The sequence below is a fragment of the Gouania willdenowi genome, chromosome 8 (genome assembly GCF_900634775.1).
Source record: "Gouania willdenowi chromosome 8, fGouWil2.1, whole genome shotgun sequence".
Lineage (NCBI taxonomy): Eukaryota > Metazoa > Chordata > Actinopteri > Blenniiformes > Gobiesocidae > Gouania > Gouania willdenowi.
The window spans coordinates 10441289-10459746 of record NC_041051.1 but is presented as its reverse complement, the minus strand read 5'-3'; the positions used below and the strand labels follow the sequence as shown (position 1 = coordinate 10459746).

Sequence of the window (18458 nt, the reverse complement as noted above, 5' to 3'; positions counted from 1 at the left end):
GAATCAAACTGACTTCTTCTCCCATCATATAAGAACTGTAAAATGCTGCTTAATGTTACACAGTAGGGCTGACCAAGGCTGAAAAATCAATGATGGAAACAAGAATGTTTTCAGGTCTGACCAAAATATCAGCCTCTGTAATCGAGAGGCTGGGGGTTCTATACCGGTCTGTGTTGAAGTGTCCTTGGGTAAGACACTGAACCCAAGTTGCTCCCAGTGGTTGACTAGTGCCTTGCTTGGTAGCTCTGTGCCATTGTTGTGTGAATGAGCTGGTATGTTAAGCACTTTGTGACCTCTGTCTGTGAAAGGTGCTATATAAATAAACATTACTTATAACTGTCCGATATGTTTGTGTTAATATTAATACAGACCAAAATCTCTGACAGAGGTCTATAGCACCCTTTTGAAATACACAAAATAAAATATGGCAGTTGAAAAACCCAAATAAACCACTATGTAAAGATGGTTAGTTCATGTTTATGTTGTATTCTATATCATTGCAAAAACATTATCGCTTAATTAATGATGAAACTTTGTTTTTAGGATTAAATTCAACTCACAGATAAAAGTGTCTGGTTTCCAATTAGGCTGTGATGATCAATAGAATTTATTAAAAAAAAAAAAAGTAGGATTTTGTCTTATTTCTATTGTCCAGTCATGGAATTCAAGAGTGTTCATTAAATTAGACAGCAGGGGGCGCTGTAAAATCTATTAACAGGGATGTTTGGTGCAATACAACACAGCACAAGAACATTTCTTTAGTGTGTTTTTTTTAATTCTCACCCACTTCATACTCACTGCCATCTGTTCAGACACCTATTCAGGCTGATAAACTTAGCCTTAGCACACACACACACACACACACACACACACACACACACACACACACACACACACACACACACACACACCTTTAGCTCCAAGAAAGACAAGTAGCCACAGCAGATGGTCTGCCCCCAGTAGAGCCTGATCTCTGGGATTACACCAGGAGACACTACAGCAGCCTAAATCCACACAGCAACACATAGATTGATCAGGATGTTTTAAGTCCACTACCTACACCAGTGGCTCACCAAAGGACAAGTACAAATCTGAAGACACGCCTATTGAGCAAAATAGCCTTTATAACACGTGTTATCACTCATATCATGTAAAATATCTGTAAATGTGCATAATTATTTGCAAATGCCAAATAAAATGTGACAGACAACTATATTACTCATGAAATATTAACAAATATTAAAAAAAGAGGTATAAAGTTTGTCTCTGTATTATCAAATCAGTGCATACAAAATAGTAAATTAAAAATATATATATATTTTTGTGTGGTTGTATATTGCAATAATGTATGGTTGTCACAAAATCTGGCGGCACACCGTTTGGGAACCATTGATCTACACCAACAGTGGTTCCCATTGGGAACACAACTAATGTTGTCTGTTCAATAAACTGCTCTCTGTATGAAATTATTACCAAGAATAAATGCTCAATTTTAAGATAAAAGACAAAAGTGACTTTTGTTGTTCACTATCAGTTTATACATCATTTGTTTGAGAATATACTGTAAGTAAAATGAAATATGATTCAAACAATATGCAATCAAATGCACCTACAGTATTTTCCATAGTGAGACATTCCAACTGAGGATTAGGATTAATTCTGTATATGTCACTTAATATGTTTGGGTTTCATTTATTCAGATTGTTTTTTTCAGGAAATTTACTTTGATCTCCTGACATGTTTTGTCTGCCAACTGTCAGTCTTCCTCAGAGGTATCTACTAATCGCTTACATGTGTCCTTATAGTTCTTTTCGAGAAAGCAATCGGTAGATCCCTCTGAGGGAGACTGACAGTTGGCAGGAGGTCAAAATAAAAAAGTTGTCTGAATAAATGAAACCATAACATATTAATGAAAAAAAGAGAAGAAAATGAACTTGCTGCATATAGAATCCATTACCCGATGCAGGTTAAATGCTGTTGATGGTTTGTTCTTTCCCTTTAAGCCTCCAGAACATGTTTCCCTTTATTTTACATTCAGTGCAGAACCATTAATCCTAAAAAACGAGGTAAAGGTGTGTTTCCTTTTTCATTATCATTCATGCTATTATTACATTATTACATTATGTATTCTGGGGGGAAAAATTAACTAAAGGATGTGATATCCAAGCCTTTCCACAATAAATCACAATTCTCATGTGCCCTGCTTGTATATTAAAAAAAAAAAAAAAAGTATTATCCTTAGGTCACATGTGTGGATTCAGACTTGAAGCAATGGGGCCTTTTTTCTTGTGCAGCTGCTGAGCTGCTGACAGTGTGTGTGTGTGTGTGTGTGTGTGTGTGTGTGTGTGTGTGTGTGTGTGTGTGTGTGTGTGTGTGTGACACAGTTTCAGCTGCTTGCTCGACCTTTGCTTGTCACTGCTGAACAATATAGTACATTCACGCGTAGCCCCCAAATCAGTAAATATCATCAGTTTCACAAGTTTTCGGCTTTACATTAACCCACGTACTGTATATAAGCACAGGGAGAACATGCAAACTCCACACAGGAAGGACCCAAGTGTCCAACCCCGGGGCTTGAACCCCGGACCTTCTTGCTGTGAGGCGGATGTGCTAATAACCACTAATATTCTTGTTCACTATTGTAACACAAACACTACATTTGTCGTTGCATTGTTTACAGCTTGATCATCTTGTTTAATATTTCTATGTCTGGAAGTGTGGAGCTTGCATGTTCTCCAAGGATGTACAAGTGTTTTTCCTTTGGGAGTTCAAATACTTGAATATCAGGGCCGTTCTTCAGTCTTCCAAGTGACTGTTGGAGTGAATGTGTCTGTTTTTTATTAAATAAATATACATTAATTTTTGCATGTTGGCCTGAAAAAAAATCTCCATTTGTGATCATTCACAACAGTGTGAATGCATTCTTTTATTTCTCTTCCACTTTTTGTCACATTGCACTGTCTGGATTGTCCTGCATGTTTACATTGTTTGTTTACTGTCATTTATTTCTTTTTGATTGTCTTAAATGCTGTATTGTCTGTTTGTCCTGCCGTAGGATTGACAATAAAGCTGACTATGACATGTTATTTTTCCAAACCTTGTGATTCTACTCCATTGTATTTTTAATCAAGCACAAATTCATCTAAAAATCAAAATGAAAAAAAAAACAAAATTTGTGAATATTTGTATGTCTTTATGTCATTTTTACCTGTGCGGATTAAATGGTTTCACATTGTGTTGATTTGCAAATTATATATAGATAAAATAAAATAAAAACCGAGATGAAAATAATGATTAAAAATAAAGAATTAAACATTAAATTAAAAATTAAAACAAAACAAAACAGAGCAAAAAGAGAAAAATTCATTATGTTTTTAGGATATTTTGCTCAGGCCTGAGTTTGTTCAAAATCAGTCAATCATTTGATAAACTGTGAACCTGATGTAGTTTTATTCTATGATTTGAAGGTTATTGTTAGGGCTGGGCGATATGGACCAAAACTCATATCAAAATGGCGATATATATATATGATAATAATCTCAATATTTCTAACTCAATAATGTTTTCCCAGAAAAACTCTGGGTTAAATGTTCCAATGAAAAATACCACACAGGCACATTTATTAACAATATGTGCCACTTTTGGGGTTTTCGTCTATCAGGGACAGCATGTGTGAGTGAGTTCTTTAGTGTGACTTGTTTAGGTGGAGGTCTAGGTTATTGGGACACACTCAGCAATCCACTGAACTGTGTTTTTCATGCTGTTCTGAGAAGTAATGAAAGTAGCGACTCCTAAAATGAGTTTTTTTAAAATACAAAATAAGCTATAAAATATAGCTTTGAAATATGTAAATATTGTCAAGAAGAACACTGTTTAATTGTGCTCTACGAATAATATTAAATACTTGTATGTTGTGATTTGTACTGTGATTGTTTGAGTTTGAGTTTATTTTATTTAGGACCGGGACAATACATATTAATGAACATATACATGTAAATATGCAAGATTATAGCCAGCGACTAAATTCTATCGTTAGTCCCTTCGGCAGGTTGATGTCAACAACATAAGATAATAAAATCCATAAAACAACAATAACAACAAGTAAAACAGTTTGCCTTCATGGTCAGTATGAGCAGGAGAAGTAATTACAGAGAGAAAAAATGTGTCCTTGAAAACATAATAGGACAGAAAATGAAAAATAAAACAAGAGCAATGAAACAATATAGTGGATGATGAAACATACAGGCCAAGGGTCAGGGAACCATACGTATTTCACTAGTGTTAAATGCTGAAATTAGATTTCAAAGAGCTGATTAAAGTGCAGAGCGCTAAAGTGTTAGGTGTGTAATTATATTGCATGCTTGTGTTAATATATAAACACGTTAAAATTATATACATAGATATACCTCGCTATAGGCAATATTGTAATTATATGTGTCGGCAAAGTAGAAAACTCGATATATCTTGAATCGAGATATATTGCTCAGCCCTAATTAGTGTCTTTATCTGACTCCATGAATGCAGGTCGAACCATTTCTCAGTGTCACCTTGACAAATCTAGCCCCAGGACCAGTATCCATGATGTCTCCCACTCTGAACTTTCTCTCTCTCAGTGTGATGAACATCAGTGGGTGGGATTCCAAGCAAGTTAGGGTGCACCTTTGGAACTCACCGGGTTTATGTTTTTTTTTTTTTTTTTTTTACTCCCAACGAAACACACGCACACACACACGTAGATGAAGGGTGGAGGGCTGGTCCACACTGCACTGCTCTCTCTCTCTGTGTGTTAGGGTTAATGTGTAGATTGTCTCTGCTTTCAGATGTTTATTTGTTGTTCTCTTTTAAAAGAAGCAGTTTAATGATAATTGTGTGAGTGATATCTTATAATTAATAGCGTAGCGTGTGGTGACGACTGCGGTCGGTGCACTTGCAGCAGAACATACCACACAGCGCACACACACACACACACACACACACAGGTGAGTCCAGCCTCCTCTGATTACCTCATAAAACAATGTGAACGTGTGAGGTTTGTATTAAAATATTAGGATGTTTTTGAAGCATTGTTTGTAGTGGCTCATGCGGCAAATGTTGGATAAATGAAGGTGTCGCGTGCCGAGCAGCATCCCCCGTATCCTCATAATTGGATCCTCCCGTGATGGGGAGACCACGTGACTTTTTCCGTTTCGCCATTTTCCTCCGCTTCTAACCGGTGATACAGCAGGACGCAGGCCCGTGTACGGAGCGAGACATAACCCGTGCAGAGGTGAGCCAAGGTGGGGGACGAGACCAGAGACAGCCCGCTGCGTTAGGAGCCGCGAACCCGCCCCGAGACAAGAGCCAGGATGTCCTCCGACGAGAGTCCCGAGTACTCGCCCTTCTTCGCCGTGATGGGAGCCTCCGCCGCCATGGTGTTCAGCGGTGAGTGTCTTAGCCTCCCGGCCCTGGGAGGACGTTAATGAATATACCATGTATAACTGGTGACCACAAACACACAGATAGGGAGAAAGACACACATTCACACCTGAGGGGGGGAGGATGAGATGGTGGTGACGGAGGAGGCTGTTTCAGCATCCATCCGTTCCTCCCTCCGCTGGGGTTAATCGAGTCTTGTGGTGACGCATATTGAGGTGGTCAGTGTAGAACCAGGGCCTGTTATCACCTATGGGTGCAGCCACAAAACCCGAGTGTGGACGCACTGAGGACGGGAGCAGCAGCAAGAAAGGCCCGAGCATCAGGATACATCCATCCATTTGCTCATCCATCCATCCATTCATCCACGCTGCCTGTCACACACAGTGCAGTAAACCTTTATCTGTCACTCAGGAAAAGCTCTTTGAAAACACTCCATATGCTAACATCTGGAAGCGTATGTTGTATTGACGTAGGTCTTCATTTTTAATGCAAGTTCAGTAAAAAAAAAAAAAAGTTTAAATTAGAGCTGGGTGATATGGACCAAAACGTATATCTCAATTTAAATAAATAAATAAATAAAAATGGCAATGTACAATATAAATCTCAATATTTTTTAACTCAGTAAATCCTAACCAGAAAGACAATTCAGTCTTAAATGTGCTGATGCAAAATGCCACACACACAGACACATTTATTAACAAACGGCATCTGTTTCTCCTCTAAGGGACAGCACGTGTGAGTGAGTTTTGTAGTGTGGCTTGTTTAGTCAATTCATCTAACTGTGCTTTTCGTGCTGTTCTGAAAAGTAGCAAAAGCAGCGACTCCCAAAATGAGTACATCAATAAATAAAAAAAGCTGTAAAATACAAAAAATTGTAAAAAGCAATACTGTAATTTTCCATTTCACCAAAATCCATCCATCCACACAGCCTGTCATGCACAGTGAAGTCAACCTTTATCTGTCACACTCCATACTAACATCTGGAAACATACGTTGTGTTTATCAGTCAATGACGTGAGGTCTTCATTTTTAATCCAAGTGCATTTCCTTCAGTTAAAAATATTAGAGCTGGGTGATATGGACCAAAATTCCTATTTTTAATTTTTTCTCAAAATGGTGATATACAATATACATTTTGATGTTTTTAACTCAATACATAATATCAGAAAGACAACTCATGGTTACATTTGCTGATACAAAATGCCACACTGGCAGATTTATTAAAAAACAGCTGCACAATATGTGCCATGTCTGGCTTTTTCTCCTCTAGGGGACAGAGCATGTGAGTGGGGGGAGAGAGCAATTTTAACATTATTGTGTCCTAGTTTGTAGTTTAAGGTCTAAATTATATATACAGTATGTAAGGCATCAACACTATCCAAGCAATACATGGCCCTACAAGAGCTTCACCTTAAAAATCCTTGATTTCATGAGTAATTTTTGTGTAATTTTGAGAAATTCTGTGGGGGAATTTACAGGATTTTAAAGAAATGGAGTTCTATTTCACAATTTGTGAAAAATGCAAGGCTCTGCAAGTGTTGTGTAGATTTGTTTAGTTTGAGAGCTTGGAAGCACTGATATATCTACAATTGAATTATTTGGTAACCTCCTGTCATTCTTACCTGCGGGCCTCAAGGGATCCTCTAATCGGCCAAATTTGGCCTCCGGGCCTTGAGTTTGTACAACAGAGAATTGCTGACTAAAACATACAGAGTCAGTTAAAAAAGATTCAATCTGACATGAATAAATGTCCGAAATTCTCCTTTTCTGTATTTCTGACCTTTGAGACCACCGAATAGACGCCCTGAGTCTTTAACGTATGCTACTGTCATTAGAATTACACGTTACCAATTTACAATATAAATCAGAATATATTTTAATGATCCCATGTGGAAATAACTTTGTAATAATTTCAATCAGAGTCTGTGACAAGGTGAAAAGAAGAAACACTAGCAAAGAAACATACATAAAGTAAAAATCTGTTGATTAAATAAGGATTCAATACATGTGCAAATACGCATATAAATGTAATACAAATATATACGTATCATGAACATCTACAAACTACACTAAACAAACATAAAGTGAGGAGGTGTAGAATAGCATTAAAACAACAGTTGATTAGTGTGAATGGGTTTATGCATGTTCATCTGTTTGATCAGTTATTATAGATCAGATGCCACACATGGACCAGTTTGATCTCAAGTATAATGAACAATTCCCTGCACTGTTGCCTCTAAATAAAGTCTGATCTATTCGCAGTCAGAGACTCTGATCTATTTTTAGCTTTTTTTTCTACTTATCCCAATCAATACTTGAAGCCAATTTGATGATTTGACAGGATGGATTTGGGTCGTTCATCTTTAAATGTAGGGTAGGTGATTTTCAAAAGCTTGCATGATTTTGAATGTAGCCTCCCTGATGGCTCCGCCATTACCCTCCTCTCCTCTGTGCTCCGTCTCACTCACATGCATGCACACAGCTGCTGCAGAAGAGGAGCTCAGCTCATCGCTTGTATTGTGTAGAAACGTTGTCTCATTCAGCAGTAAATAAACAATAAACTGTCATTATACATGTTAAAAAACGTGACCAAAAACTCTGTTTTAACTTTGTCAGCTGTGACAAGCTTTCAACGTGAGCTCATGCATGTGAGGGGTCGAGAACGAGCAGGGAGACGTGATTGGTTAAAAAAAAAAAAAAAAAAGGTTAGTTTTTTCCATTGGTTGAAGTTATTACAGGTTTACAGCTGCTACAGATGATGGATTTTCTTTGTTCCTTTTTCAGAGCACATAAGATCTTAATTTCTGTCAGGACATAAAGACCATTTCAACCAAAAACTTAAAAAGTATCTGGAGGAAATCGCCTACCCTCGCTTTAATTTCACGTGTCTGATTCAAAATATGCAAATGGACACCAAAGAAAAAGCCAAATAAAATGAAGGGAACTAAAGTCTAACCTGTAAAAAGCGCGCATCTTTGTTTCCAGATTTACCGTGCCACGCTCCCATCCCCCATCCAATCAGTGGAAAGGCTTCAAACACCTAGACAGGTCAGAATAGATGAAGATAGACTTTGTAGTAATGACAAGTCTCGGCACACACGAGTAGCAGCCGGTTACAAAAACTAGAATTTCAACATAAAACATCAAGAAAATTGAAATTTTGGAGGTTTTTTCTTTAATTGGTTTATGCTTGTTTTCAGATTGATTGCTTTGTTTTGTTTTTTTAAAGCTTTACTGCTTTAAGCTTCTGTTAAATTTTCGCCATTTCGGCACGTTGTAAAGAAAAGAGAAACCCTGACTGGGAGTGTGAACTGCTTTTCTCTAGTCATCACTGTGGTAGATTCTCTTATCATCCAGGCTGATGGAAATCAGTCAGTTATGCATCTTCTGTCTGGATATTGCAATACTTCAGTCAACACCAGATTTTACTTGTTTTTTGATATAAATAAAAAAAAATTTAACTAATTTTGTATACGACAACATTTTCTAAGAATGTTGATAGAAATATAAAATATGTTTTTTATATCATTCATTTTTCCAAAATCTATTTTTAAGACATTTACACTTTATTAAACTGCTTTTTGGCAGAATTTGAACTTCATCTGTTCACGTTTCAGTGATTAGTCAGGGTGAAACCAATCTAAACCTCTTCAAATGTCATGACTTACAATTCATTGAATTTTAAAACCAATTTTTAAAAATAAACGTACATAATTACGGCCATTAGTGCTTTAGAATTAAGCATGCGGTGCGATATTCCTGTTTCCAAGGTATTGTTTACTCCTCTGCCCTGTAGCTACTGGTGTATTTGCTTTAAATGTTGGACTGTGTTTACAATATTTCCTTCTTATCCCAAAGGCAAACAGATCAACATCCCTACAGCCATAAAGTCATTTTATTTTTTGCAAAAGTGAATGTGTCAGTGCTGTCACCACCCCTGAGGGAAACCCCTGATAAGTGGAGTCGTCATTCATCATTCAAGTTAGTTTTGGGATTGTGGAAGATGGTTGTTAATGTGTAGAACAAGCTTTGGTAAAAATGACTAGGGTTGGGTACTGAAACCCACGTAAATGGGCCGAAAAGGAAGGTAAATTTTTGGTGCCGCACATGACGTCAGTGCCCTCACTCAGATTGTTGATCAGAACTGATAACAAAGGAAAGGAAAACTGTCAAAGGTCTGGTTTCATTTTACACTTAAGGATGAAGACTGCGATTTTCAATAAATGCCATAAAACATTTGCATGCAAAGGGGGTATCGCGTTAAATTGGATGAAACATGACGTGTACTTAAAAGCCAAACTGTGCACCGTGTTTAACTATGATCAACAGCTGCCACCAGTGTATGTGTGTTTTATAGTTGTATCTATTTTCCTTTTTAAAGTATTGTATTGTCCTGGGGCCTCATTTATAACCGGTGTGCACACACAAGACGAGGTCTGAAAGACGTGCATGGCACTTTCCACGCAAACTTGGATTAATCTAATAGGAGTGAAAATTAATACATGTACGTAACCTGTAAAATGTGTCCATACAATCAATATAGCACCGGACAAACCTGGTGCTGCACGGTGGCGCCAGCACGTGGGTCATTAATTCTGACACCTGATTTCCACTGGATAGAGAGAATAGACTTTATTGTCATAAATGTAAAGCTACATGTTTTCTGCACTTAACCCATTCCTGAGGAGCAGTGGGCTCCCACAGTGTAACGCCCGGGGATGGATGCGTATCTAGGGCTGGCTATCGCCAGGTACCTCACGATACGATATATCACGTTTTTGTTTTTTTGCCCGATATATCACAGGAGAATTCACGCACGATACATCACGATAACTGTCGCTGAAGCCATTTCACAGGAATTGCAAAACATTGTCAATAAATTTCACATAAATGACAGTAAAAACAGTGTGTACTGCACAGTGGCTCTTGTGTTATGTTTAAGTCTTTAAGGGAAGACTGATACAAAAATAATACTTCACCAAAATATTGTTAATGATGTTTGTGCAAATTCACTTTAAATCATTAAAAACAAAAAGAATGCAGAAAATACTAATTTCAGTACTCGTATTATAAACTTCTCTGTAAACATGGACACATCAGTGCTGCTTAACAAGCTGAATGAACTTGTTTTATTGAAAACTGGACAATTTTACTGCATATGAAAAATAAACATTTCAGTCAGTGCATTACCATGCCATCAATGGTTTCCCACTGATACTTCTGTAGCTCTGATGAGATGTTGTTGCAGGTAAAGCTGCTCAGAGCGCCGCTGCTCTTGACAAAAAATGGATGGACTTTCACAGGCACAGCTCTGTATTTTGGAGTCGGTGATGATTTACGTAGTTTTTTGGCAGTTTATTAAGGGTTTCAGGTGGTTTTTGGCGGCATTTATTGCAGCCAAGACAGAAGAGGGAGAGCAGTGCCACCTAATAAGCGCTCCCTCCAGAAACATTTTCTCATAAAAAAAACTTTCCTTCCTCCTCACAGTGACACATTTCATGCCGATTCTGTCCATTTGATTACGTCCGCGATTCCGTTATGTGGATTTTATAGGGCCCTATTCTTAATTTGTGTGATTAATAAAAAAAAAACCAATATTTGGCTCCAGTGAATCGATTACATACTGCTAGACGAAACATTGCAATATATCGTCGCATTGATATATTGGCACACTTCTATGCGTAACTACTCCGTAATATCTCCGCTGCGTGATCTGTAGTCCTTCAATCCCCACCGCCTCCATCTGTGACGTGTATCTGTTGTGTCGAGGACTCAGGAGATTCCGCTAATTCACGCATAATCGCACAATATAGAGAGTTGACACAAAGCCAAACAAAAAGTTCATTGTGTCCTCGGATAGGAATAGAAGGAAATACGATTAGCCTTGAACACGGAGTATTTTATTTTGAAAATCAACTAGATATTTTATTCTGTCTGTGCACTACTTCCTGTCTAGCACTGGCTTATCTTTGCTGAATGTATGCAAACTGACTGTATGGAAACGTATCGGCTCCTTTGCTGCTAAGCAGCAGATACGTATTTGGTGGGAATTGGGGGTGACGTGCAGCAGTGTTGACAATGCGGACGTTGTGCGCTTTAATGTGCTTGTGCGTGATCTGTTGTGGACCCACACCTCCCCAACATGAGGAGTTTCTACTATGAAGGCAGCACCAGGTGTGGGCACACCTGATTCCCCACCCGTAGCAGACACTTAAGACGGTGCCATGCCTCTCAGGCTGCTTCTTCTTCACCTCTGTCACATTTCATTTCAAGGAGTTCACACTGATTACAGCAGTGATGACGTCATGGCTGTTAATAACTTTCTTTTCATGTAATACTGATGCCTCTACTATGACCACTAAATAACATATTCTACTTTTTCTGGCAACATCGCTCACAAACACCTCTTCCTCGTTGTAAAACTCCTTTTCCTTTGTATTTTCTGCCATGACTAAACAAATGTCATGGTTCAGCAGGCTCGCTCCTATGCAAAAACCATTGATGAGCAATTTTCATGCACATTTTAATTAATTATAGTTTATTTGTATGTTGTATTTAAATTAATTGTGTTCAATTTGGCCCCGGAAGTGTGCATTTTCAGGTTTTTAAAGTACCGTTTAAAAAAAACCTACAACCCTAAAAATTACTCCAGCAGTAAATAGAAGGTAAACAGTTTAAGTAAAGAAAAGTCGCTCTCCACTTCACTGAGTACACTCTGCTCAAACCCTGTTTAAGTCACTTTTGTTTTCCACTCCTCAGACTGAAGATTGTCTACGTCCACACAGAGTATACGTGATGAAAGCTTCACAAAGTGGCAGCGGCTTTGTTGGCTGCAGATCCATAATGTAAATGTGTTTCTCACTCATCCTAAAGTGCTCTGGTGGTTTGAGCTCTGACTGGAGGCCAATAGACTAAAGTCTATTGATACTGTTTAAATAACCAGTTTGAGATTAGCTGAGCTTTGTGATATGAAGTGTTGCCTATTTGTGTAGGCTGGGGTTTATTTTACTTCTTGGTACGTCACAGTTTTATCTTAATCACTTTAACTGTTATAAACGTATTTCTGCACCATGACGTGTGTTTGTTAGGCTTTACACAAACAGGATATTTGGGCCGATCGGTGAGTTTAAAAAAAAAAAAAAAAAAACGATGATCGATCTGATCATATGAATTCAGGTTTTTCTTTTTTAGGTAATGACCAAATTCCTTCACGGGAAATCAAACTGTACCATGTTTCGGGACCTAAACGCATCCTTGTGACTGTGAGGGAGTGGAAGAGTTGGCTATTTCCATGCAGGACCTGAACACAACATTGCACTCACAAGAGCGTGATGGCTCTACTTTTAAATATACGATGCAGACCGTGCAATTGCTGGTGTAAATGAGACGATAAAACAATGCAATGGGAGCATCTACAGAAAGTTTCATCACGACAATGACGTTATTGATCGGATCGGCGAGTTAAGACATTACAGCCGATCACCATAATTTCATAAAATACAAAATATTGGCCCATTCTATATAGCCAATCAGATCGGTGCAAAGCCTAGTGTTTGTAGGAATGAATAATGAATCTCAATTAGTGGTGTAAGGATGCACGTAACCAACAATTCAACTCAAATTTAATTTTTTTTGCCCCTAAATCTTAACACTTGTTTCTGATAGGACTGCATTAACCCTCTGTTGTTTCCTGCATTACTGCTGATTCACTAACGGCTTTCTCCCGTTTCCTCTTCCTCTTCCTCTCTCAGCATTAGGAGCAGCGTATGGGACGGCAAAGAGCGGCACAGGCATCGCTGCCATGTCTGTGATGAGGCCAGAGCTCATCATGAAGTCCATCATCCCCGTGGTCATGGCTGGTATCATCGCCATCTACGGGCTGGTGGTGGCCGTGCTGATAGCAAACAACATATCGGAGAGAGTCAGCCTTTATAAGTAAGCTGAGGTGTTATCAAGGATGTGTGCTTGAGTTCAAAGTTCACACTAATGATGCAGTTATAGCTTATTCAGTGAAGCACAGATGGAAACTAACAGACCTACAGAAGTTCAGCTGTTGTTAAGGTTTCATAGCATCCAACAGCCACTTGGTCAGATTTAATCAAGATTTTAAGGGCATTATCGTTGTTAGCATTTGCACTACAAACACTAACTAAAATTAGGTGTTGTTTATTAGCCACTGGCAGCCCATGTACAAAGTATAAAGGCTATGGATGTGATATCACCATTACTTTGACACCTTAAGCACTGACAGTCATTCTAAAAATCAGGTGCTTTCATAAACATTGTTAGTTTTAGGTAGGCCTGGGCAATATGTCAATATTCAAGATACGGTATATCAAGTTTTTTTATTTTGGCCATATAGAAAATTACAATATGGTCTATATTGATTATTTTTTTATTTTTTAGCTTATTTTGTATTATAATACTTTTTTTAGGAGTTGCTGCTTTCTCTACTTCTCAGAAAAGCACAGTTAGATGGATTTCTTAATGCGTTCTAACCCAGACCTTTCCCTAAACAAGCCACACTACAGAACTCACTCACACGTGCTGTCCCTTAAAGGCCACGGCAAGCTGATTGTTTTTATATTTTTTGAAGAGCAAAAATGTCTGCTGGGGAAATGTATATTAGCTCCTTGGGTAAGAGAGAGAGAGAGAGAGAGAAACGTCATACACTTTAAGTAAGACATAAATGCACCAGGGGAATCCTCCTTGAACCATAGACTGTAGAGTGCATTGAACTATACGGGTATCATGACTGACACAGAGCGGCATTCAAATGAAAAGAGTACGAATGGAAATACCACTACAGAGTTATTCTGCACTTTTAGGAACATATATGCCAAATTAGATGACACATAAAAGTAAAAGTTGAGGAGAAAGTGACTGTTTACGTCTAACGGAAGGCACCGCCATATTGCTAAAATATCATTCCGACCGACTCGGGCTGCTTGGATCCTGCTCGAGTTACCGAGTTGGGGTTTCGAGTTCAAGGGCTGTTTTATTGCTCTTTTCCGATTCGTTCTGTCGGATTTATCCGAGTTCCGAGTGCAATCGAACGCAGCAGAACTCCAAAGGTGTCATAATTTAATTCAGTTTAATCACGCAGCACAATGCCACAGATACTAACTGGTTTTCTGATCCCAGACCCACCCAGTAAAGCAAAACTGCACATTTTAGAGTGGCCTTTTATTGTGGCCACCCTGAGGCACACCTGTGCAACAATCATGCTATCTAATCATTATCTTAATATGCCACACCTGAGGGGTGGGATGGATTATCTCTGGAAAGGAGAAGTGCTCACTAACACAGATTTGTGATCAATATTTGAGAGAAATAGGTCTTTTGTGTTTATAGAAAATGTTTTAGATCTTTGAGTTCAGCTCATGAAAAATGGGAGAAAAACAAAAGTCTTTATATTTTTGTTCAGTATATATAAAACACCGCATTTATTTTTTCCCTTTAACGCATGTGCTTCGAGAAGATAAACTTTATATACCCAAACGATTCCACAATTTGGTACCGCTTACTGACGCACAAAAGCCTTTTTTTTTTTTTTTTTTTGTTGACCGTGCGTGCAGTGACCGAGAGATAATTTTGTCTCGTAAATCGCAGCCTTTTCAAGAAATGGTTTCTGAATATTATTTGGGAGAAGTTCTTGTAGTGCCTTAAATGCCCTCTGCTTTGCATATTCTTATGCAGAATTGCTTTAATTAATTTTAACAGTTTAGATCAACAATTTCTTGATCCCCTTAGAAACTTTTTATTGGGCAATAAAAAGAAGGAAAAAAAACACCATTTTTTTTAATTATACATTTATTATTGATCACATTAAACAGGCCTGCATCAGGGGAACAGACACACAAACTATCTCTGTCAGCACTGGTTTGATTCAGTAAAGTTGCTTCGAGAAGATAAACTGTATGTATGCAACACTTAATAACAGCCTTCATGACACCTCATTCATGCTAATGACAGTGTAATGTCAGCCTTATGTATAAAACTTCAAGTGAAGCATTACCAGTTTTAAAATAACCGACAACTATTAATGCAGGTTTTAAAAAACCCACTGTAAATCCTGTGTTTGATGCCCACTAATGCAGTATAACCAACGCTGTTGATCATGTCCAACAGGAGCTTCCTGCATCTGGGCGCGGGGCTGAGCGTGGGCCTGAGTGGGCTGGCGGCCGGCTTCGCCATCGGCATCGTGGGCGACGCGGGCGTGAGGGGCACCGCCCAGCAGCCTCGACTCTTCGTGGGCATGATCCTGATCCTGATCTTTGCCGAGGTGCTGGGGCTTTACGGCCTCATCGTGGCCCTCATCCTCTCTACAAAATAAATGTCTCATCAAACACCATCTCATCCATTTCACATCAAAGCAGCAAGAACAAATAGGAGATTTTCACCTTTCATTACACCCTGCGGGTCTGACGGGATGGGATGGCGACAGAAGCATGTTGGTGGTCGACTGACAGCCCTGTCCTCAGTAAATGTGACCTATCCGTATTGTTTGAAGCCATCCAGTTGTGTCCGGTCCTGTGCGTACAGAACAGGCATGAACATGTACTGTTTGTTGTGGGATGATGTGTGATGTGTGGACAGTCTGCCTGATTTATTGTCTGATCTTAAACTGTACAGTGATCCAGAGTCCCTTCACCCCACCCCCACCCCCCACCCCACCCTCCCAGTCAATGTAGTAACTAAGTCTGTGCTGTGAGTGTGAATATCAACGTTTCCCCCTATTCTCACCCCCCCTCTTTTAACTTTTTGTTTTTTGTTGGTGATTTTTATTGTCAATTTCTCTCTTTTGAGACTGCTGAAAAAGTTGTGCACACTAGTATTTTTTTTTTTTTTTTCATATTCTTTTCAGGGACCATTTTTAATTCAGATAATTTTTTTCACTATTTATGGAAAGCTAAGAAGATTTTAAAACTGTCTAAATGGAAACTGTTTATTGAATACCCTATATACATAAAATATATAAATTATCTGTGTATAGTTAAAGTAATTGCACTGTGGGTAATTGTCATAAGTGCTTGGAATTCCTCTGGATGTAGTGTGATTAATAATGGAGGATGTCCACGTGTTCACATGGATTTGACAGTGCGTGTGAACGACCCGAGTGCATAATGTGTGTGAGTGGGTTTATGTTGATTAGGATCATTCTTAAACACTAGTATCGTTGATCTGTAGTGCTGCTGTCTTTATTTATTGGGTTTTTTGGTTCAAGGTGAGAGCTCACTGTTCAGCCATGCCTGTCAGATTTCCAAATAAAACTCAACCTCCTCCAGAACGTCGGCGTCGACTCATTTTCTTTTGTGTTGCAATGAAGTTAGGAGAACATCTATTTTTCTGCTATTGATCATGTCTAGGGTCACAACATGAAGAAAAACACATTTCAACCACACCACGGGCCTGTACTATGAAGCTGGATATGTACATTGTCACTACGTTCACACTGTAGGTTTGAATGCACAATTTTGATTCTTTTCAAGAACAAGATGTTTTTGTAATTGTTCATATTACATATTAAACGCATTTTAAATCAAGTTGGAGTATGAACGGAATGTGACGCGCATGCGCAGAAGAGGTCCCAAGGTGACACATGACCTCACGGTGTTTACGGAAGTAAAAATGTGTTTGTAGAACTGTTGTATTAAAGTTCCACTAAACACACATCCATTCCTTATCTGTAATTAAACTTCTCTGCAGTTTTCTTCCCCCTTTATAACAAGAAGCAAATGACTATTAGAGGGTGAGCAAACAGAAGAGATACAAAATAAAGTGGAAATGTTGGTTTCAACTTGATTCTGTTTAAACATTAACAAATAGCTCAGAGGAAAAACATGTAGTTTTCATCATGTTTGGAGGCATAATAATAAACACAGTGAAAATACAAACTTTGTTTCAATGTCAGCATTATTAACCATTTCATAAAGAATGTTTTACTTGAATGTATTACTTTGTTAAAAATGAAATGTAGTTGTATTATTCATGACTGTGGAAATTATAAATGTAATATAGCATTTATTTAAGTATGTTACAGATACTATAATATATCCATTAATTTGGGGTACAGTGGTCTGTCACAGAAACAAAGACAGACATATCTCATACAAACAAGATGAGTCTATGGTTTTTACATCTATTATACAATTAAATAAAGTCAAATAAAGATTTTTTTGTCCGTTTCTCCATTTTGGTAATTATGGAAGCACGTTTCTGCCACTAAAAAATAAAAAAACACCATGGAAAGTCATAATTATGAGATAAAAAAGCCCTGATAATGAGATACAAAGTCATAATTATGAGTTAGTAAAGTCATACTTATGACATAAAAATCATATTATGAGATAGAAAGTTATACTTGTTACAAAAAACATAATTATGAGATAGAAAGTTATACTTATGACAAAAAAAAACAATTATGAGGAATAAACTCATAATTATGAAAAAGTCATAATTATGAGACAGAAAGTCATACTTATGACATAAAAATCCTAATTATGAGATAAAAAAGTTATAATTATGAGATGAAAAGTAATAATGAGTTAGTAAAGTTATAATTATGAGAAATAAACTCATAATTATGAGACAGAAAGTCATAATTATGAGTTAGTAAAGACATAATTATGAGTTAGTAAAGTCATAATTATGAGTTAGTAAAATCATACTTATGATGTCAAAATCCTAATTATGAGATAAAAAGTTATAATTATGAGATGAAAAGTCTTAATTGTGAAAAATAAAATCACAATTATGAGATACAAAAGATAATTTCCATCATTATTATTGTGATTATCATTTTAACTAAAAAACAAACATGTAATAACCCATATTTTTTATGCTTTCATTTGTTAATTTTCCCCTCTCTCTCTCTCTCTCTCTCTCTCTCTCTCTCTCTCTCTCAATTCAATTCAAAACAGCTTTATTGGCATGAGAAAACAGCTTTACATTGCCATTGCCATTACATTCTCCCCCTCACTCAAGTAACCCCTGTAGTGCCATTGTGTACCCCTAACGGTACATGTACCCCCATTTGAGAG

General features: G+C 37.8%; 1 protein-coding gene across 1 annotated transcript; it reads left to right on the top strand.

Moving 5' to 3' along the window:
* The first annotated feature begins 5345 nt into the window (after positions 1-5345).
* Positions 5346-16706, top strand: atp6v0ca (ATPase H+ transporting V0 subunit ca). The gene is made up of 3 exons (XM_028456085.1): positions 5346-5421; positions 13167-13350; positions 15547-16706. The coding sequence occupies exons 1-3, from the start codon at positions 5346-5348 to the stop codon at positions 15749-15751; spliced, it is 465 nt and encodes a 154-aa protein (XP_028311886.1). The 3' UTR covers positions 15752-16706.
* Positions 16707-18458: the final 1752 nt, after the last annotated feature.

Bases quoted from the DNA above. Each gene is read 5' to 3' on its own strand.
- atp6v0ca (XM_028456085.1), top strand. From the start codon at position 5,346: ATGTCCTCCGACGAGAGTCCCGAGTACTCGCCCTTCTTCGCCGTGATG. The intron at 5,422-13,166 runs GTGAGTGTCTTA...TTCCTCTCTCAG, and splicing joins CGCCGCCATGGTGTTCAGCG to CATTAGGAGCAGCGTATGGG. The intron at 13,351-15,546 runs GTAAGCTGAGGT...CATGTCCAACAG, and splicing joins GAGAGAGTCAGCCTTTATAA to GAGCTTCCTGCATCTGGGCG.